Consider the following 23,142-nt stretch of genomic DNA (forward strand, 5'->3'; position numbering starts at 1 on the left):
GGATGTCCATGCTCGTGGAGTTTGCCTTTCATGTAGAAGTTAAACACCTGAGTGTGGTCCTAGACAGTGCCAGTTTTACCTGAGAAAGTATGTACTACCACATCCTCTGTTTTGTTTGGCTTTGTCCAAAAAACAGCAGAGGAAACCTAATGTGGAAATCGAAAGCAGAGGAAACCGAAAGATTGCAGAGGACTTCCGGTTGAAGTTATTTCTAAGAAAGACATGATAGAAGATGAGAAAAGTTAGCCAATTGGAGCACAAAACTAAAAGAAGCCATACACAGTTCTCTTCTTAAAATAATACACATGTACTGTACTTTACTCTCCAGCCCATCTACACTATGTGCTGTATCCTTAGTGACTAGTCAGGTGCCCTGTTTTCAGAAGATGCCGGGTGAATGAGTGAAGGCTGAATTGTGCCTATATCCTCAGCAGTTACCATCTCTCATGCAATAAAAACTCAAGTCACAATTTCATTGTCATATTGGCTACCGTAAGATTCTTGAATTTCTTGTCATATTGGCTACCGTAAGAGTTTTGTACTGCCTAATAATCTAAACAGAATGATGGGGCACAAATACTCATGCTCCTTGCCTTTACAGAATGAGTCGAAAGTTGCAGTCTGAAAAGCCTATAGTAACTTCCTGTAAGCACGGAAAAATTTGAATATCAACACTACACGCTTTTGTCAAGATTCTGTGTAGTTTCCAATATGAACAGAAAGAAAATTAAGAAAAAAAAATACACTCACTGGCTGGGTACAATGGCGCATACATAGCATCTCAGCCACTTAGAAGGTTAATGCAGGACGATCTCGAATATAAGACCAGCCTGGGCAACTTTGTGAGACTGTGTCTCAAAATAATGTAAGAAGCTGAAGTTATTACATGGGCTGTTCTTTTTGACGTGTATCTGGATGCCTTTTCTTTTATAATTTTGAAAATACTTCTGTTTATTTATTTACTCATATAGGGCATTCTGGAAACCTAAAAATTATGTTTGTGAATATAGATGTAAATATTTAAATAAATTATGTAGCTATCATAAAAATGTTGAGTATTTTATCATAAAATATGTAATAACTTGCATTTATACTTGCAAAATATGTGATAATTAAAGTTGTCATCGGATTGGATGGATTTTGTGTGTTAAACTTACAGGGACCTATATTCACCATGAAAGAAGTCAGTTTACAAATTATGGACATACATTCCTTTTAGTACACAGACATGTGTAACATAAAACCGAGAGGTAAAGATTCAGCTGTAGTAAAACATGGGAAGGTGGGAGCTACAACCGCATACACTAAAAAAAGTCTATCCACTTGTCTTGGATTTGCTTTGTTCAGAAGGTAATGGTGACTTTGAAGTAGGAAATATTGATTCATCATGTTGTAGCCTGAGGGATATTAATACATTCTCCTTTTTTTTCTTCTAGCACACTGATTTATGCCAGTACATGGACAAGCACCCCGGGGGGCTCCATCCAGATAATGTGAAGGTAGGAAAAGCGATTTCAAAGCCCAGATTTAGCACTCTTCATGTACAGTTTTTGAACCTAATATCTCCACTGTATCTTAAATTTTTAAAATATTTCTTATAAAGAGAAGCAGTATCAGAGTGAACCATAGTATGTACCTCAGTTTAGTTGGTGGAAATTGTGTTTCCATATTAAATATGTTTACTGGAAGATTTTTGTTTAGATCTTATCCTATTTTTAGTTCATGGAGAAACATTTGCCAACAATGAGTGGGTTACAGTGAACCCTATTTTAATTCTCTGCTCAGGAGGGACGCGTAGTGGTAGCTCTAGCTTAGACCCTCATAGTGTAGTACCAGTTGATTTCAATGGGAAGTGTTGATGCAATCCAAAACAGCATTCCTGTGGCTTCACTAGGCATGTTTTTTTTTTTTTTTTTTCCTTTTTGTTTTTTTCTATTGTGTTTTCCTGGTACTGGGGCTAGGCAAGTGCTTTCCACTGATCTCAATCTCCAGCTCTTTAATTTTTCATTTGTATGTATATGCAAGAAGTAGTTCCCCTTTATACTGCTCATTTTCATTTTTTTTTTTTTTTTACTAGAAACTTAATGAGTATGTGTCAAAAGAACTACATTTTTGTGATGTTTAACCTAGTGACCATTTGGGGAAATTTTTCCAGAAAGTCAAGCTTAAAAGAAGAGATTTCTTAGCATGTGTTAAGGAACTTAAAGATAACCAAAAGTATATCCGAAGACATACTGATGTCCTTGCATTTTGTAATTCAGATGCTTACATTTCATGATCCCGAGAAGCAGTTGAGTATCATGGATGCATTTGAAGTAAAATTATTTGTTTACATTTTGTGTACTATCTATATATACCACTCTTTGAAACATGATGTATTTTTTGTTTTGTATTTTCCTTTGCTTGTATAGATTTGTTCACACGTGTGTAATTTTCCTTTACAAAAATATATTCTGTAAGTTCCTTTCTTCACTTAAAATGTATCATGGATATCCTTTAACACCAATACTGTACATAGATATGTAGCAGATTCTTTCTGATAAATGTGTTATTTCTAATATGAATAAACCAGAAGGTTTGATTGTTTCTTGTTAAAACATTTTGGTGTTCTTTCCAGAATGTTGCTATTATAAGTGAATATAGAGTCAATATTAGTATAGAAGCGCTATACGCATTTCTCTTGGATATCTAGTTAATAGATCAAGACAGAGGTATAGTATCTATGTTAGACAGTTTTCTTCTACTCTTGCTAACGTTGACTGGAATCAGTCATTTTAATTTTTGTGATTCTGATAAGAATAGGATGTCTTTTTGGTCGTCATCTAATGAGGACATTAAGCACTTTTTTGTGTTTTCTCAAAATTCTGCTTTCTTAATTGCCTGTTCTTACATATTATCTATTTTCTTGTACATTGTCCAATGTCCCCTTGTGTTTTATTTTTTGTAATAGATTGTAGGTGCTTTTTAATATTTGTGACATTACCAGTGAAGGTTTTTCAAAATGGGCAGTTTATGTTGCACAATTTAAAAATACAGAAATCAGTATGACACCTCTGTTGATTTTTTTTTTATGTTATCTCCTCTTTGTTGCTTTCAATAATAGATTTTCTTTGTTCAGTTTAAGAATTTATAATGTATTTATTTTTCATAAAAATACATTTTCTGTTAACAGATAAAAAATATGGATTTATTAATTTGGTCCATGTTGAGCGGACTTGCTCTGTTGTTTTGGGGATGTGGGCATTCACGTCTGTGAACCGCCCTCTCAGGACTGTTTTCATTGTGTCCCTCAAGTTCCGCTACATGGCATCGGCACTGTCCTTTAATTTTAAGAACTGCTTTCTGTTTTCCTTGTTCAAGGGGTACTGTTTAATGTCCGTGTATTTGCATAATTTCCATGGTTTCTTTGCCATTGATTTCAAGTTTCATTGCACTGTGATCTAATAATATCACTGTACAATTTTGATTCTTTTCATTTACTTTAGAATGCTTTATGGGCTACTGAGTGGTCCCTTTTGGAAAAACTTCCATATCCTGCTAAGAAGACTATGTATTTCATGCTTGTTTCATTGAACATTCTATCAGTATCTGTTACAGGAAGTGTATTTGTTTGAAGGTTTTGTTCAACTCTGATACTTTTTTGTTGATTTTTTTTTTTCAGCAGATCTGGTTGATCTGTTTGTGACAGTGAGATAGTGAGGTTCCCTACTATAATTGTGTTTATGTTTACCTGATCTTTTATTTCTAGGAGTACTTATTTTATCAAGTTAACAGTACCATTGTTGGCGCATATGCATTAATAATTGTTTTCTCTTATGGTTGTATTGTTCCCTTAATGAGTATGTAGTGACTTTTACCTCTTCTAATTGGTTTTGGCTTAAAATCCTCTTTGTTTCATAATAGGATAGCTACTCCTGTGTATTTTCACATTCCCATTCATGAAATATTGTTTTCCATCCTTATACTAAACTAAAATAAAAATGAATCAGTGACCTAAATGTGCAAACAGAAAACCTAATCTGGAAGATAAAATAGGTAAAACTGTTGAACTCATAGACCTAGGCAAGGACTTTCTGAACAAAACCTCAATGGCTTAAGAAATAGATCAGGAATTCTTCTAATCTTGGTTTCTTGATTGAGAAATTGATACCATTCACATTGTGAGTTATTACTGAAAGATATTAACTTATTCTTGTCCTTTCATTATTTCTCTGTTGCTGACTCCATTTCCTTCTTTTTAATTGCTCAGTTTACCTTGTGTGTTCATTCTCTTAGCCCTTTTGTCATTGTTAAGTTTCCTTGCGTCTTTCTAGGATATCTTTGAGGAATTTTTGAAGTGCAGATTTGGTGATCATGGATTGTTTTTAGGTACTCTTTATTATGAACATAACTTATTTTCCCATCAATTCTGAAAGCTGGTTTAGCAGAATAAATCAGTCTAGCTTAGAAGGTTGTATTGTGTTTTGTTTTGTTTTTTTCCAGGACCAAAACATTTCACTCCCTGTTCTCCTGGCAGTTAAAGAAGTCTGTGATTTAATGAGTGTACCTTTTTAAGTGATTCCTTGCTTTTCTCTAACAGCTTTTTAGATCATAGTCTTGGCCAGGGATCATAGTCTTAGCTCAGCAGCACAATGCCTGCCTGGCAAGCACGAGGCCCTGAGATCGATTCCTGGTACCAAAAACAAAAATAGAAAAAATTTTTTAAAAAAGATCATAATCTTGAGTTCAACTACTGGATTTTGACTATCATGTGCTGTGGAGAGCTTGTTTTCTGACCATGGTTACGTGGGGTTCTATATCTACTGCTTACTTTTGTGTTAAAATCTTTTATATTTGGAAATTTTGCGCTACTATTTCAGTAAACAGGCTTTTTATGCTAATTGTGTGCTCTTCTGATTTTTCACTAATTCCAATTTAGTTACAGTCTTCTTTGCATCATCTAACAGCTTTTGGATCCAGTTTTCATGTTCTGTTGTTCTTTTCAGGTAGCTCTCGTTAATTAGTCTCCACCGGCAGACCTGTCTTCTAGTGATGACACTATGTCCTCACATTGGTCACATGTGCTGCACATACTTTTGATAGAATTTTTAATCTCCTGAGTTTCTGTTTGGTGCCTTTTAATGAACTCTAATTTTTTTCTGTGCTGGTCATTCATGTTTTATGTTGTTTTGTTTCTCTCAGTTAGGTGTTTATTAGTGTCTTTTGTACACTTACTGATGGTTTTGTTTATTAGGACCATTATCTTTCTAGACATAACTTCTTTGAGCTGGACGTTCACTTACTGATCTGTTTTGTTATCACGTCACCATTCAAGTAATCTTGTTCTGCTTTTGTTTCCTCTTCTCTGCTTAGCTTTGGGGAGTTGAAGGACTTGGCAGCACTTCGTTGGCTTGTGTTCTGCTGTTTCTATTTATCTTCTGTTGTTTGTTTGTTTGTTTGAGCTGAGGCTTGCGAGTTGATTAAAATGAAACGCTTTATTGCTAGTATAGAGACCTGTGTAGTTAATGCCTGGGTTTCAGTCGTGCTTTGTGGGCATGCTAACTGTTGGTCTTTGCTTCTGGCCCAGGGTCCACACCTCTGTTTATTTAGGAAGGGAGGTTGCAGTGTATTTGGTTCATTATCTAGTTCTCTGAGATGGGACACAGTACTGTTAATGACACAAAGCTCTCCAGGTTTTGGCATCCAGGGAGAACCAATTTTTGTATATATAAAAATATATATATTTATATATAAAAATTTATAGTATACAAATATGTATTTTGTATTGTTATATGTAATATAATGTATAATATATTTATAGATAATATATAAAATATAATATATCACATTAAATATATTATACAATATATTACATATGTATATGTAAATATACAATATATTTATATGTATAAATTTATTATGTATATATATGTATAAAATATTATCAGTAACAAAATAACATCAAAGCCCAACTGAATATTGACATACCCCAAGGACAAATAATGTACCACACTTAACCATAGAAAAGCAATCTATAATTATAGTTTAAATACTAAGGCAAGCCAGATATTAACCAATAGTAGACATGTACTAAATGAAACTATGTCGTGTCTACTGATAGAATAATATTGAGCTGTTAGAGCACAGAGTTAACTACTATCTAAAGATTCATAAAGCTTTACAGTTACACTAGCAAAGATGGAGAGGGTAGGGAACCAGGGAATGAAAAAAGTAAAATTTGAAAAATGTATGAAGGGAAGATGAGGAAGAGAGAAAAACGAGATAGGAAATCTGAGTGAAAGGAAAGAGTGAAAGGAAATTAATAGTATTGTAAAACAATAGCAGAAAAGAACAAAGACAATATAAAGAGACACAGGGAGCATTATATAGGAAATAAAAACAAGATAAGGAGGAAAACTGTAAATAGAAGAAAGGAAAAAAGAGAGTGAGAAAAAGGAAAAGTGGAGAAAAAAACGCCATGCTTCAAAATAACTTCTCTTTCTGGGAGATGGCCCTGCCCACCGGCTGGTTGGTTGCTTAGTGCTTGCTTCTGTGGAAAGAGAAGCAAAGGGCAGAGCCTGCTTGGAGTTAGGGATCATGGTGGCCAGAGGTGCAGGCAGTGCCCCGCTGTGTTCATTTCACAGAGCAAAATTTAGTGAACAAAATGGAGCTCTTGAAAATTGAAAGTGTAACCAATGAATACAATGTAAAACATACAAAAACTGGCAAGTATAGAAAAATTAATAGTGTACTCCCAGGAGTTTCAACATCTGAATAAATTCAAGTAACAAAAGAGAGGATAGAATTATTATACTGGTAATTATTAAACTGTGCATTGTCCAGATTGGAAAATCTGAATATTTGGATTAAGAGGGTTTGTTACCTTATAGAAGAACAGAATGGCATAGTCACAAACATCTGGGGAGGATAACAGCCAGGAAAAAAGAAAGACAGAAATTCATTAAGTAGCACTGAAAACACTTTAGGAGAACAAAGCCTACAGGTTCTTCTGTCACAAGTAGATTAACTGCTGGGCAAAACAGCGCATGATATATTTCAAAATGACTCCAAAAGAGAGTACCAAATTCCCAACACATAAAAATAATTAATGGTTGAAGACATGGAAATGTTTATTACCTTAATTTAATTTATACTCATTATATGCATCTCTTCTATTACCATAAAGATGTAAATTATTGTGTTTGGTTTTTTTTTTTTGAGAAGTTGGTCATCAAACTCAGGGCCATGTGCATGCTAGGCACGTTCTATACCACTGAGCTACATCCCCAACCTTACATACTGTGTAAAAAATGACAAGTTGGTCATCAAACTCAGGGCCTTGCTCATGCTAGGCACGTTCTATACCACTGAGCTACATCCCCAACCTTACATACTGTGTAAAAAATGACAAGCTCACAAGATAAAAAGAGGGTAAATTAATTGCCTGAAACAGGTAGTGAAAATAGTCTGACGGTGGTGTTCATTATTTCAGGATTTCAGAAAAATGTGTTCTAATAAAAATCCTGCAAAAAAGAAGCGTGTTTATTACTGTACAGGATCAAGAATGACATCGGTATTAGCTTTTGCCTCGGTAACACTGGGAAAGGAGGTGGCTGTGGGACAATAGATTAGAAGTTTGGATGTAGAATTATTCCCAGTGTAGAATTACAGATTTGTGGAGGTGATGACATTGTGACATCAAATGTTAATTTAGGATTTACTAATGAAGGAAGAATTTGCTGTTGAATCTGTGAATAACCACACACACACAGACACACACACACAGACACACACACACACACACACACACACACACACACACCCCTAAATAGAAGGAAAAAACCAAAATAACTTGATCATTACTAGCACCAGGAAAAACATAATTTTATGCAAGGAAGAAATTTTCATAACTTCATGACTCACCCATAAGTAGCAATTATAGAATAAAAATAATTTAAACATTGAATGTTGACATAATTAAGAACAAAACAAGTATCTTAAAATGTTTTTTTTAAATTTATTTTAAAAATAAAAGCAGGAAAACATATTAACAGACATCCATTTACAAAGTAGAACAAAGAACAAAGTAGAACAAAGTAAGAACAATACAAACAATACAGAGTTACAGACAAAGTGGTAGGAAATTAACAGTGGTTGTTGTGTTACGTATTGATATCTTCAAAGTGGTTTCTCAGGAAAACAAATAAGAGACATGCAATACTGATCAAATAAGTAATCATTAACTGTTCCTTTCAGTAAAGCAATAGAAGACAGCAGTACAACTATGTTAGCTATCCTGTATATACGTACATACGTAATTTCCTCTTCTCCTTCTCTTTTCCCTTTACTTTTGAGTTGCCCTTTACTTTTGAGCATTTTCCTTAATGTTCATCCACTGAGGATTGGATGAAAAAATTGTGGTACTTTTATATAATGGAATATTACTCAGCTATAAAGAAAGATAAACTCAAGGCTTTTACAGGTAAATGGTCACAACTAGAAACCATACTCATAAGTGAAATAAATCAGACCTGCATGTGTAAGCAACGTATTGTCTCACTAGTGTAAGAACCTGAAAGAGTGAATAAAAACTAGGAGGTATGATAGACATTGTGAAGCAAGTGTCTTTAAAATGATCTTGTTGTAGCCAAAGCCATTCCAGGACCAGCACGCTGGAGTCGTGGTCCATTCCGGCTTGTCATTTCATAGAACATAAATGTCAGGATTGTTGAGATTAAGGAAACTGATGAAGAGTTTTTTGACTCTTTGTCCAGTGGTCTTTTCCCCACACCACATGATTGATGCATTAAATTACTGTAATTAGCTTGATTATTTGTGATTTATAGCCACTAGGTTGCATAGGTTTATCATGATTCTTGTGTTGAAGATGATAGTGATACTGTGTCTGTCAGAATAGAATATTAAAAATAGATGTAGTTTATTACTGCTTTGTCCTTTGGCATCTGAATTGCAGAACATGGAAGTAGAGAGCCCTTATTACCAGGTTGGTTTCCACAGCAGGCCACTCACCTGATTATGCGTTGGCTTTTCTTTGCGGTTCCTCTGCTCAAGCCGAGGCACTCCTCCGGGGTTATATTCAGGATCTACACCATAGGTGAAATTATTCTTCGAGAAGTCTGATTATGACGCGGTGACAGATGTCCCATGGGTATTTCTGTTCGATGTATTAACATATTCTTTCATGTGATGATATTTATTGTCACTTAAATCCATGAATACAAAATGAAGAACATAAGAATAATATTTACTAAGTTAACAGCTGTTCATAATATCATGCTAGATATTAATTAAGAGAAAAAAATTGAGCTAAAATAAGACACTATACTAGTTCTACATAAAGTTAAGGAAATGCGAATACCAGGTAAAGAAGCTATTATATTTAGAAGAGCATGTCCTTTTAATAACTCTGAAGCTAAACACTTTTAGATCATTAAGTGGTGAGAATATAATAAGTATTGAATATTATGGTAAACAAAGAAAATCACAGTGATCAAATTCTTTTGTTTCTATATTTGCCAATTTTTACTTTTAGTTTCATTGCAATTCAGCCTGACAATATATAGAAACATTTTCAACGTTTATCTGGGATTTTACAAGTGTTCATTTTTCTTTGTATTTCATGTATTATGAAATATGTATTTCATGTATTTTATTACAAAAATGTCATACACTTAAGGATTGATGAGATTACTTATGTAAAACTTCAAGCATTACAAAGGTAGTGTACAATAGAACAATGGAGGAAAGAAAGAACAACTGAGATATCACATAACTCCTATTTCATAGTATAACATAAGATATTTCTTTTACATGCATGTATATAATATGTATATATATGTATACACATATATATGCATACACACACACACATATTTTTTGGGGGGAGGTGACGGGATCTTGTGCTGTAGTTCAGACTGGCCTTGACCTCATTATGTGCCCCAAGGTGGCTTTGAGCTCATGAAAATCCAGCCTCAGCCTCCTGAGTGCTGAGATTATAGGTGTGCACACCATGCCTGGCTTAACATGGACTATTTAAAATTAATTTTATACTAATTTCCAGCAAAACATCTGTGAAAATATCATTTTACTGAGAATTCCTTACAATACTGAAATGGGCTCTAAAGAAAAGGAAGTCAGTGCTAACTAAATTTCTAGTCATTTTGCTGCTTTAATTGGTTACAGAATGTGTCCTTTGTCAATATGTCATTCTGATACAACTATTCACCATTAACTAATGGTTTGTTTCTAACCATTATATCTACTTTTGACAAATGAGTATTTTTAGCAATTAATTACTTGGAGGGCAATTTAAAATCTGAGCCAAGAGCCTGAGGACATTGGCCTTGTTATAAATATTTATAATGATGAAGGGCGTAGCCATCAATGTCCAGAACATCATAATTGGTATGTAGGAAACTGGTTAGAATTTTTTGGTAGAGTCATTTTTCTACCTTTTATAAGTATTTACATTGAATTGTATTTGGATTTGGCTGTCATAGTTGAATTGAATGCTGAACTTGTTTTACTTCACAATTTTATAATTCTCAGAGATACACAAATTGAGCACTGAATTTTTAAAAAACTACTATAACGGTTTACATTTCCTCCTTTATTCTTTTTTGTGCCATATTTAAAAATTAATGAGCATGAGAGAGAGAAAATTAAGATTCATGAAAAAAGAAAAGATTAATGCTCTCTCCAGATGATATCTACAAACGTACATGTTTGAATCCCACTGCCATGATGATAAGACTGAATCTTCCTGTGTTTTTACATAATATACTTCCATTTCCATGGTATAATGACTTTTTAGAAGGCTTCCTACAAAACCACACTTACCATTTTTTTTGGAAATAATTTTAAATAACTGAAGTGGTTTTGAACTCTCTGCTAGTGTTTTCTGAAATATCTGATAGCCTATTGTCAGAAAGTGGACTTCCGTTTTTTATTTCAATAGATAAACTGATAAAGAAGATATGAGGTTTATTATGGTTGAAAAGTTGCTATTTTTTTTCTAGTCCAGAGAACAGGCAGGTGTGTAGCAGACAGAATAATGTTATGCCAAATTAAGATAATCTTATACAGATGGCACTGAGAATTGATTCTAAGTGAGACTTTCAAATGTTCAGATAGAAAATCAAATGACACCTGATTTTTTCCATATTTTTCATTAGAGCTCTCATTAGCTCATAATGATTTCTTACCGTGCATTACCATGAATATTACACAGCCCTTCCTAATGCTATATTTTAGAAAATATGATTATTTCATGAGACCATTAAAGTGTTTTTTAAAATTTGACACCCAATTTCAGCCAGCTGTCCAGGCTTCTTCTGAATGTTTCCATCTTATTTTTATCATTACACATTTTCCATGTCTAGAAAGTGGAGGATGAATGATAGATAAAAATGAAAATTCAAACATCCGTTCATACTGTGATAGACATTTGGGAGGATGTGTGAATTTTTTGGTTAGGACATATGGTCAGCATTTAGTTGTTTAGAATATGTCTTTTGTATCCTTGACATCATCCATAGATCTCCTTGTTAAAAATTTACTTCCAACAGAGAAATTAAGGGCAGCTAAGTAAGCAATACAGTCTTCCCTAGAGGTGCTTTAAAACCCAGATTGCAAAGACACCAACCCCAAAGAATGATGAAATGCAAGCAGGTACTATAGGCACATTACATGATGCTTTAGTTGTAGGATGGGAGCGTCCACTCTGGGGAATACCCACTGGGATTAAGCCAAACACCATACTGGGCTTCAAGCTTCAAGCCAGCTTGTTCACCTTGCCTTTGCCCTGTTTAAGTTTGGTCCTGTATGATACACCTTCGTATGTGTGCTTACCAGGAAAGACATGATGCCCTAGGAGGAAAATCAGCCCATGGAGTAGATTATGTACGCCCCTGGAGAATTCTTTTGATCGTCTTAAATAGGGAGAGCAAAATCTTATGTGACTAGCTACTAGTACAACTTAGAAGTATTTTGTCCTCAAGGTATAAGTTCTTACTACTTCACATCGCTTTAAAGGGAAAATGAGAGAGCTTTATTACTCAGATTAGTCCAAATTCACAAGTCCTTAAATATTATAATTAATTTGAAATTATTTGTTCTTGGTGGTATAACTCAGTTACTACCAATATTGATTTACTATCTAAGATATTACTTCGGCAGTAAAACTATTTAAAGTCTAAATATTTATTTATTTTCATTACTTGGGTAATGAAATACAGGAATAGGTCCTGTATTGGAGAAGTTGCATTCATTCCCAAAGAAAATCCACTAGAATTTCTGACCCTTGATTTACCAAACTGTATTGCATGCTGTTTCTTTGTAGCTGTAAAAAGCACTTAGCAGTGAGGTCAGTTAGGTAATTTTTAGGACGGGAACATGACATTGATAGAAGATTATGTTAGAGTTCCTACTCAACTAGGAGTAAGTTGCTAAATGTAGGCTGATGACCAATTATATTAGAGGGAAGAGTCAGCCCTGCTCATATTCTTTATCAGACGTACAAATCCTAATAACTGAGAAACCTATTTATTCTATCTAAGTCTTCTTTCATAGAGATTGGCAAAATAAAGATCTGTTTTACAAGCCCATAAGTCTTGCAGATCTAGATTATACAGCTTCCAACTTCCTGTCCAAACTGGGCACTTCTAGGCGTGGAATCCGTTGCTGGCTATGCACTGTAGCTTCGAGGCTGGAGCGTGGTGGACTGGAATGCCTAATGCTGGGAAACTTGAGGGTCCCAGCAACTGCAAGCAGTTATTTCCTCAGGACCTTGCCATGTACCTGGTTTTTCCTCTTCACAAAACTACTGTCTGTAGGAAGAGCATGTTAGCGTTCTAGTCTTAGAGGTGTCTGTCAGTTGGTACATGATTTAGAAATTGTGAAACATGTCATGTATCTCAGGGCCTGCAGAGTATGAAACAATGAAGCAGATACCAAAAAAAGGGTGGAAAAGTGGCAAAGCAAGCTCCCTCTGCTCTTCTGATTTTCCAAAAACTAAGCCTGTGTGACATACAGTGCAAAAAAGCACACACAAATGCCCTGAGATGCCCTTTTTTGAGTACTTATATTTTACATCATCTCAGTAGCACACTAATACTTCCAAGTCTGTTCAAAGTAATACATTAACCGTACTGTGATGTTGAATCATTTGGTTTATTTCAGTCTTCTTTATATCTCTGCATAAACTTCTAAGAATTTTATAAATACTCATGCATCAAATTTCAGGGCTGCTTTATAAAATGGAACGTGGGTGTGTATCAGATACATTGTTTATGAAGTAGATTTAGGATTTGCTTTAGGTTCTGTATTTTGAAACTCAATGGAATGACTCATGATGAATCCTAGTAGGGATTTTAAAAATTGAAAATCTAGTATTGCAATAAAACTGTTGTCTGATGAAAATTGTAAAATATTTTGACATTTCTTAGATATTTTAGGGGCTTATAGTTTTTAATTATTATTAGAAAATTAAGCCAGGTGTGGTGGCGCAGGCCTGTAATCCTAGAACTTGGGAGGCTGAGGCAGGGGGGATCATTGTGAGTTCGAGACCAGGCTGGGCTATAAAGTGAGCTCAAGGCTAGCCTAAACTGCATAGCGAGACCCTGTCTCAAAAAGACAAAAAATAAATAAATGAATAAATAAAAAAGAAAATTAGATTTTTGGGTAATTCAGTGTTTATGTGCCTATCAGTTTTTACATAGTACAGTTTTAAATCTAGAACATGATGTTCGGAATGTCATGTTTTGTAACCTTGGGCTGACAGTGTGTAACTGCATTAATGAAGCAGGATGCATACTCTTGGAATAGCAGTACTCTTAATGGTAGTGTCAGAGTAGATGAAGATGCATTCATTTATCGGTACTGTCTCTTACTCGATCTTCTGCATCCCCTTCACCAATTCATTTAATTTCTCTGAGCTTTTATTCTTTTGTCTTTGTAATAGGGAAAATAATGTCTACGTGGTAGATGTGAGGATTGAATTATCAAACAAATATAAAATACCGAGTACAGTGTCTATCATACTCAGCCTTCAATAAATTGTAGATTTTACAGTTAGTTGATTTACACAGGCTCTTCCATTTTTATTATTCATAAAATTACAGAATGATATAAATGATATACAATGTAAGTGGCTATTCCAGGCATCTAAAACACAACTGCTTATTTTCAAGGTCAGAAATGTAAGATTCAGAGATATTAAACATAGCCATGCAATGACAGAAATGCATTAATCACAATACTGATGTGTTGGGGGAAGGGGCCATTGTTAATAGGTCTTTTTAGTGGACTTATTAGTGTCCTGTAATCCTTAAGAAACCCTGGGCATTCCCTAAGGGAAGTTATTCATGCCTTGAAAATCTGTGGCTATGGCGTGGGACCCCATGTATTAAGTAACCCGTACATTTCTGATCGTGCATAGAGCGTATGACTGTATACATTGCGAGAAAAGCTTCTGATCTCACACCTTTAGATACTGGTGGCAGAAATTGGCTGCAAAGCTTTTTGATCACTAAAAGTGTCAGTGGTTCTCTGAGCAGTAAGTACAACCTATTAATCACTGGGGGCTGGGGATTTAGCTCAGCAGCAAAGCGCCTGCCTGGCAAGCGCAAGGTCATGAGTTCGGTTCCCGGTACCAGAGAAAAACCAAAAAAAAACAAAAACAAAAACATATTAATCACTGACACCAATAATATGTGCTGTTTACCAGCTGCATTAAAACTTGTGATAAAATATTTCATCTTGATACTTTCACTGACCTTAGAGTTTTAGAAGGCAGTCTATGCAGTATTCAGGGATACTCCTAAGGAGGATATGCTGTGGCACTGAGCGTGTATGCTGCTTCCTTAGGGTGGTGACTACACATAGATCTCTTGCTGACAAGTGTCACTCATCATCATATCACTGCTTTTTAGCTATTTTCTCATTGGCATTTTCACTGCAGAAATTGAATGTACTCAAACTAGGATATAAATCTTCAATGATCATACTGATGGATTTAGAGGAATCTCCTTTTATAGAAAGTGAGTGGAATATTCAGAGGTAACAAAGTGTTCTTAGGAAGACTTTGTGGTTACTACTTTAGAAAGATGAGAAAATAGTTTCAAATGTAATGTATCTACTTCAGTGCATGAGCCTGCCTTCTGCCATATTACTTCTTCCCAAGAAGATTTTATTTTACTTTATTTTTTCTGGTACCGGGAATTGAACTCACAACCTTGCTCTTGCCAGGCAGGCCCTGTGTTGCTGAGCTGTATCCCCAGCCCCCAAGAAGATTTTAAATAGCAAAACCAGAAATTCAGCATCAAGTGTTCATTATGTCATATTCTAATTGAGACTTTTGCAAACTTGAAACCACTTGATGATAATAGTGCCTTGATTATTTGGGTGTATGACCATACTTATCCAATCATTTAATAAGCATCAGCCTCATTTAAAATAATGTGATGAAAAGTTCATAGGTGCTGTGCGATTGTTGATGATTTTGAGTCAGTTTTTGTTCTTTTACTCTTAGTTTTCTCATTTGTTTAAAAAGGAGAAGAAACTACAGAGTTATAGACAGAAAGGATTAAGGAATGTAAGTAAAAGTACTAGAAATAGCCTCCAAATTAGACTAAGCTTTTAGTTAATATTAGTCAGTCTCTCTTACTTTCTTTTCAGTACCTGAAACTCCATTGATGTTTAACAACTTTTAACAGCAAACCTGAGTTTTACTCCTCTGCATACCCCTGTCTTTGGTGGGCCTTCTTGTTTTCTTTTTATTCTTTTTCTCTTTTTTGCTTGCTTGCTTGCTGCTTGATTTGTCTTTTTGAGACAGGGTCTGACTATGAAGTTCAGACTGGCATTGAGGTCACATTGTAGCCCAGACTGGTCTTGAACTTGCAGCGATCCTCCTGCCTCAGCCTCCTGAGTGTTGGGATTACAGGTATGCACCACCACGCCTAGCGTTATTTATTATTTTTTTTAAATCCCCACTTAACTTCATTTGTGAGTAGATTTATTGATATAAACTACCTCTATTCCTATACACACTATATATGCATGCATATAAATACTTACATATATCCATATACATACAGAAAGGAGAGTGCGGCATATAGGCAAATAGTTATTGCTTGTTTTAAATTTTAAAAAATCTTCCAACTGAAGAAATACAAATGGCAAATAAATATATGAAAAAATTTTCAACATCATTGGTCATCCGAGAAATACAAATTGAAACAACACTGAGATTCCATCTCACCCAGAAAGAATAGCTATCATCGAGAAGTCAACCAGTAACAAATGGTGGAGGGGCTGTGGGAAAAAAGGAACCCTTCTCCACTATTGGTGGGAGTGTAGACTGGTACAACCACTATGGAAATCAGTGTGGAAATTCCTCAAAAAACTAGGATTAGAGATCCCATTCAACCCAGCAACGTATTCCCCTTCTGGGTATTTTTCCAGAACTGAAAACTTTATTTTCAGTGTCCTCTGGTTTTTCACAGAAGATCAAATATAGCTTGATGTACTGTGGCATGGCTTTCTGAAAAATTTAAGTGGGAAAGTCAGGTATTTGCTTGTGTGTCTAGAGGAAGACATTCGAAACACGAGTTCTCTGCACAGTCTTGGAGAGTAGTGCATGGGGTCAGGGTCCTTAGCCGCACTGGTGCGCTGCTAATCACATTACAACAAGGTCTGTGAAACACCTACTTCTCTAATGATTTTAATGACGTCTTTTATTGTCCCCTTTCTGCCATTGTTTTTGTGGTGTTGAGCAGTAGTTTTACAGATTTATATATTATTTTCTTATATTTAACTTTCTTGTGAATTTGTATTATACCTGTTTCCTTGGTCTGCTTGGTATTTTCCCTTAGAGCAGCAAGAGTTTTATCATGCCGTCCTTTCAACTTCTGTGTTTAGTGAATGCTCAATTCAGTTGCCTTAAGATTTTTACATGTGATGAATTCTGTTTTCAGAGTGGCAAGTTTCCTGGTTCGTTGTCTTCTCACAGGCTGTTCTTCCTTTGATGGTAGAGCAATTCTAATACACTGTTGTCAGGTCCTCCCTCCTTTGCTCCTTAGTACACTCACTGCCTTTATGGTGCAGATCTCTCTAAAGCAGAACTCATCTGTTTGTGTCTGTGTCTTACCTAACTGCTGCGAGTTCCTTGACTCCAGAGATCACATCTGCTGTCTTTTCTAGCATCTCCTCATCCCTCTTCTATGACAGTACCTGACTCCTGTGGCTGGCACAGTATAAATCCCAAGTGAATTAACTCTCTACACATTTGCTTTTACTTAACTTCTTGCATTGCTCAAAACCTAAACATTTGTATTGGGCTTTGCCATGTTTGCTGTTTGTACGCACTTACAACTGGAGTGTGTAGTCCTATCCTTTCCTAATACTGCTTTTCCTAATCTCCTTTGGTGTTATATCCTATTTGCATAACTTCTGGGTTAACATGAGGTTTATATATTTTTATCCATTAGTAGAGGTATTAAAAGAAGAGCCCTTTGTTAGTTTGATACACTCACTTCTGCCCTTAGCTTGTAGAGAATCTTACCCTAGGGTTCCATATTTGTTTTATTTTTGAAATCTGCCATCCAGACGTCTCTCATTTCAGTTCAGTAACCCCAGTAGTGGTGGTGTGGAGTTCCAGCTACACACCCAAGTGATGCGGGTGATTCCGCCCACAGTCAGTGGGAGGTAGGGTGACTACTATGCCATGATAGAGCACAAGAGGAGCACCTCACGGAGACCTGTAGGGAGTGAGGTGGGAGCCTGGGGAGGGCGCCAGGGGAGGCTGCAGGGAGTGTCAAGTCCTGAGGAGCCACCTGAGTGGTACGTGGAGTTCAGCAGGCAAAGGCGAGGGAACTTTTCTGGTAGTGCAAAGGCGAGGACAGAGTAACAAGTTGGAAAGCAGCAGCATACACTGTGTGAGGAGGAAGGCCAGGCTGCTGGGAGCCCCAGAATGCAGGGTAATAATGAGCGCGCAGTGGGAACTAGAGCTGGGCTTAGTGTCCTTGGAGGCCACGTTATTAAATGTCCGTATTTTATCCTGTCAGTTGGAAGAAGCAGCTTCTCCGTCAGCACAGTGTGTGATTTCTGGCCACAGTTTCCACAGTGGTGAGGGTGAAGGGCATAGTCTTTGTAGTCAAGCTGGGTTGGAGCCCTGGCTCTGCTGCTTTGCCGCTGTGTGATCTTGAGAAATGAATCAGCTTCCTCCTGACGAGGAGGCGATGATAGTATCTACCTCATTAAAATGGTTGCAGCAGTTAGTTGAAATGGTGCTCTGTAATGCAGAGGTCAGTAACTGGCATGTAGTAAGGGTTACTGGCTTCGTCAATTAAAATTCATTGCCATGGTTAAATGGACAACCTAAGTCTCTGGTGGCTCCCAAAGAACAGTTAACATCTTGTAGAATGCCAGACTGTTTCTTTTCAGATTGTTTATTTTTTGAAACTGAATTTTTATGGGAAGGCCTGTGCCAGTGTGTATGTGTGTGCGAGAGTGTGTGAGTGTGTGTGTTAAAGCCTTTGAAATGCAAAATGGTTTAATTTGGTCACTTTTTCCTTCCTAAGGGAATATGATTTGTTTGTTTTTTTTTGTTTGTTTTTTAGAAATTGTAAACTCAACTTTGGGGTGCAGTGAGTATTAGAAGTGGGGAATGGGGCCGGAAGCTGCTGCTGGTGTTGTCTTTTTTCTTCCTGTACAAAAAAAATTGAGAGGAGAAGTCTAGAGAGATGCTTGTTTCCTGAGATCCTTATGAGACAGTATGTAGACTAACACAAAATACTCTTTATTTCCTGGTCTTTATATCCGTTGAGATGAATTCATCTTACGTTATTTCAGGGTACCCTCCCTGTAATACATGGTGATGATGATGATGGTGATGTTGACTTTCATAACCTTTGGTTAGTTGGAACTTTCCAGAAATGCTAGCTTTCAGGTCCCTCAAGGAATTTCTACTGTTTGCCCTTTGAGTATTCCAGAATCTGTACATCATCGGGTGTTTTTGTTCTTTTATTTTTTGTTTTGTTTTGTTGGTTGGGTGTTTTTGGAGATTCTCCAGCCTCAGCCTCCCCAGTGCTGGCATTAGTGGTATGCACCTGCCATGCCTGGCTGCTATCAGTCATTTAGCTCATTTAAAAATCTCCTCAAAACTTCCTTTTATTACTAGCTGGTTGTATAGACTAAAATATTGGTGGCACTTAAAAGTAACATTTGTTTTTATTTTTGTTTTAAGAGATATATTTAAATACTTTGTCAGAATAATTTTGGCAAGGAAAAACTGTTTTAAAGAAATCTCTTTTGTAAGAAAAATATTGGGAAGCCTAATAATCATACTTTTCTGTTATTGAGTTATAAACATTTGATAAGATCCAATGTGGACCTTCACAGAAAAGGCCACCAGTGACTTGTTAAATTATTGCTTGTGAAAGTGTTGTTCTCGAATCCGTGACATCTCTGTTTCGCATTTCCTCTCCCATTAGGATAAGTCTGCGCTGTAATTAGTCAAGGTACAGGTCTGTCTTAGGCAACAGTGTAATCTCTTTGGCCATGTGTGCCCAAGTAGTGTAATTACAGTGTGGTATTAATTGGACCATGTGACTGTTTTTGCTTTAATTATTTCAGATCAACTTATCTCTTCGTTTCTTTAAAGCGCGTTAATGAGTAAATCCATAGATATTGTGTTGATGTTCTTTCTGCAGAATTAAATATGTCCACATTTATATAATCTTGGTAAATAGTTCCCTATCTTTTATCCTTTATAATGTTATAGATTTTCTCTCTCTCTCATAATTTTAAGCCTAAAGAAATAAAATTTTATGAAGACTTTCTTTTTTATATTTTCCTTTAATGTATGGAACACTAATTAGGAGTTAAGCTCTCTCTGGCTGAAGAGGTAATCTCTATGTTGTTAGAAATTACCAGATTTATTTCTGAGTAAATTAGGAGCTTAACATGCTAATGTTGCACATCCTATTTAATAATCTGGTAGGAAATGTAGCTGTGGGTACCTGTTTTCACTGCCTACAGGTACTTGGCAGGCTGTGTGTAGAAACGGGCATTTATCTGAATGCAGGTTTTAACTTTTGTCTCCCTTTCTTTTCAGTTGTTTTTATTTCAGTTGCTGCGAGGGCTGTCTTACATCCACCAGCGTTATATTTTGCACAGAGACCTGAAACCCCAGAATCTTCTGATCAGTGACACGGGGGAGTTAAAGCTGGCAGATTTCGGTAGGAAAGCAGTTAATTACCAGTCTATTTTGTCACACTGTGAACGCACCAGGCAGATGGTGACACTGCATTTGTTTAGGTGCACTTCTTCTGTCATCGTTGATCATGGTAAAGTTTTTTTCTGGAAAGAAGACTTTTTAAAATTTATGATAGCATGAAACATAAGTGGCTGTGTTGTGGACAAAATCCATCATAAAACATTGGTGGATTTTTATAGAATGTAGACTGCTTCTCAGTCTTACTTAAATAATCATAAATAGTAATCAGATGTCAGTACCTATTTCCAAAGGAAAAGTCAGTAAAATTTTGAGCATAACATATATTTAAGAATTTTTAAAATTTTTCCTTATGAAACTGTCAAGAATAGTGTCCAAAGCAGATGCAGAGTATGACCCATAATCCAGCTTTAGCAGATTATCAATATTTTTGCCAAACTTGAAGAAACCTGAGATTATCTGCCCCATTTCAGAGCATCATGGGATGTGTGGCAGCAATAATTTATGTTGCCCTAGGAATTTTATAACCTAGCAATCTAGCACTTTTTAGAGATGGCTATTTTTTGTTTGTTTGTTTGGTTTTTGGTACCAGGAATTAACTCAGGACCTTGCGCTTGCCAGGCAGGTGCTGGACCACTGAGCTATATCCCTCGCCCTGGAAGTGGCTGTTATTCCCAGCATTTCTTGTACATTGCGAAGCAGACACATTCCTGTTTAGCAGTCGGAGTCCTGGCGTGGGCCCGTGATGAATCACTCTTCTTAGAAGTTCAGCTTCAAAGCCTCCTCCAGGTGTTCTTGAGCACCCAGAGGGGAGCAGAACTGTTACACCCTCCTCGCTGGAGCCATGTTGAGACCGAGGCTGGCATTTCTGCATCACCCAGTGCCCTGCTCCACCTGAGGTCCTTTTCATTAGATTCCCAGTCCTGGGGACAATGCCCCATGGTAGCATGAAGTGTTAGCATTGCATTGCTGCAATTATTTTTAATACATATGCTGATTGGAAGGCGATTCCATTAAGAATGGAATGAAAATATCACCCTTGGGATATAAAGATGCCTGTGGTTGAGATACAGGCTTTTTCTGAAATATGATTATCCTTTTCCCATTCAACATACAGCAAATAAGAAGACTAGAAACGAGGATATCCTATCTCAAGGTCAATAGACTGTTTGGTGCTTTTGGAAAGAATGTCCTGTTTTGGGCTTTGGGTATTCTTTTCTTCCAAAACTGATATAAAGCAAAAGTGAGCATGATTAGTGATACACTGCAAAACTTTGTAAGCTGATTTTCTGCATCCACTTTGATGAAAATAATTAAACTCGTGTGTGTGTGTGTGTGTGTTGTTTATTGCCGGATTTGGCATCAAACTTATACCAGGTGGCTAGATGTAAAGTCTTTCTATTATAGGGCAGAATATACTGAGAGGGTAGGTGGGTGGGGAACAGAAGTTTTGTCCTTAAATTCAAGGTTATTGGCTTTACTGTGACTATGTTTTGTAGTTTGTCAGCGTGAATAAATTAAAAAGGATTTACAGTGATTTTCTTCTGCTAACATAGAATAGTTAAGGTTATAACTTATTGTATTGAACATTTAATTGTGTTGAACATGTTTTTTGTATGTTTATATGATATATTTTTATAGAACTGACTTGTGTATATAAAACCAAGGGCACAAGAGATTGTATATATGTACTTATTAAGGATTAATTTTTAATTTTGAAATTCTTCATGGTGGCCAGGTAAGTTCATCTGAAAAGAGTCTCATAAGTGCTTAAAACTGACATTTTATCATATGAGATTCAGAAACAAGGGCTGGGGCTTTAGCTGAGTGGCACAGCTCCTGCCTGGCAAGCGCAAGGTCATGAGTTCGATTCCCGGTACCGGGGGTGGGGGTGGGGGGAGAGGAGATTCAGAAAGAAATTGAAATGTAATTTTTAAGAACTCAAATGATGATTGTTTTAGAAGATTTGAAAAATTTTGCAAGTCTGAACAACTCAGAAATGACAAATATGAACACTTTCGTTGCGAATCTCAGCAGTTCCCAGTCTCCTCCTCCTCTGCCTTCTCGTTCTGTACTTTACCTATGTACTACATTCCTCAAAAAAAAGAAATGTATATTCTGTAATCATCTTCACATAAAACTATGTCTTGAGCATTTTCTCATGTTAGTGAGTATGACAGAGTCATTTATAACAGCTCAGATTTTTGTGTTATTTGACCAAACCTAGTCTCTGTCCATTTCTTCATGAGGGTTTGTGTCATGTAGATTTGTTGGCAGTCAGGGACAGTCATGTATTGGACGTCTTTGTAAGGAAGCCTGGCCTAAACCTAGCCTGCTGCAGAGGCGATGGCAAATGTGTTGAGGCGTTTGATTCCTCAGCCCAGCCTGCTCTGCAGGAGACTGTGCCCGCGCACCTCCCCTCGGTGTCAGGGGCTGAGCACCTGGCTTTGGAATGCGTGCTTGGCATGCACCCTGTGCGCAGGGTGTGACGAATAAGACTCATTTGCCAACTGACGATTTCCCCCAATTAATTGTGCATTATTTTTGTCTTTTAATTTAAGACATGCAATTAACTGTGATTTACTGCGTTTGGGCACGTGTGTGTGTGTTGGAGATGAAGGAAACACACTGAAAATTGCAGAGAAGCTGAACAGTCAAAATGGGATGGTTCCAGGCAGCAGAACAATTAGAAACACCAGGTCTTAATTCAGAATTTGACGTACAAAGAGCTTTAGAAACCATTTTTTTGTCTTGCTTTTCTCTTTTCTGTGAGTTGTACCATAAAATTTTGATTAAAAGAGACAAATGCAATCTGTATAATTGCATTTACCATATTGTAAAGGATACTTTCTTATTAGAAAAATACACGCACCAAGGAAGTAAAACCACTAAAATTTATTAGGTTTATT

General features: G+C 36.3%; 1 protein-coding gene across 3 annotated transcripts in view; it reads left to right on the top strand.

The window, feature by feature from the left end:
* Positions 1 to 23,142, top strand: part of Cdk14 (cyclin-dependent kinase 14) — a 548,127-nt gene that overhangs the window by 255,006 nt on the left and 269,979 nt on the right. For all 3 annotated transcript variants that reach the window (XM_005387996.2, XM_005387994.2, XM_013516047.1), the window contains 2 exons: positions 1,437 to 1,499; positions 20,114 to 20,237. In XM_005387996.2, the coding sequence (XP_005388053.1) occupies positions 1,437 to 1,499; positions 20,114 to 20,237 (187 nt within the window). The remainder of the gene's footprint in view (positions 1 to 1,436; positions 1,500 to 20,113; positions 20,238 to 23,142) is intronic.

The sequence above is a fragment of the Chinchilla lanigera genome, unplaced genomic scaffold (assembly GCF_000276665.1).
Source record: "Chinchilla lanigera isolate Chin_1 unplaced genomic scaffold, ChiLan1.0 scaffold00031, whole genome shotgun sequence".
Taxonomy (NCBI): Eukaryota; Metazoa; Chordata; class Mammalia; order Rodentia; family Chinchillidae; genus Chinchilla; species Chinchilla lanigera.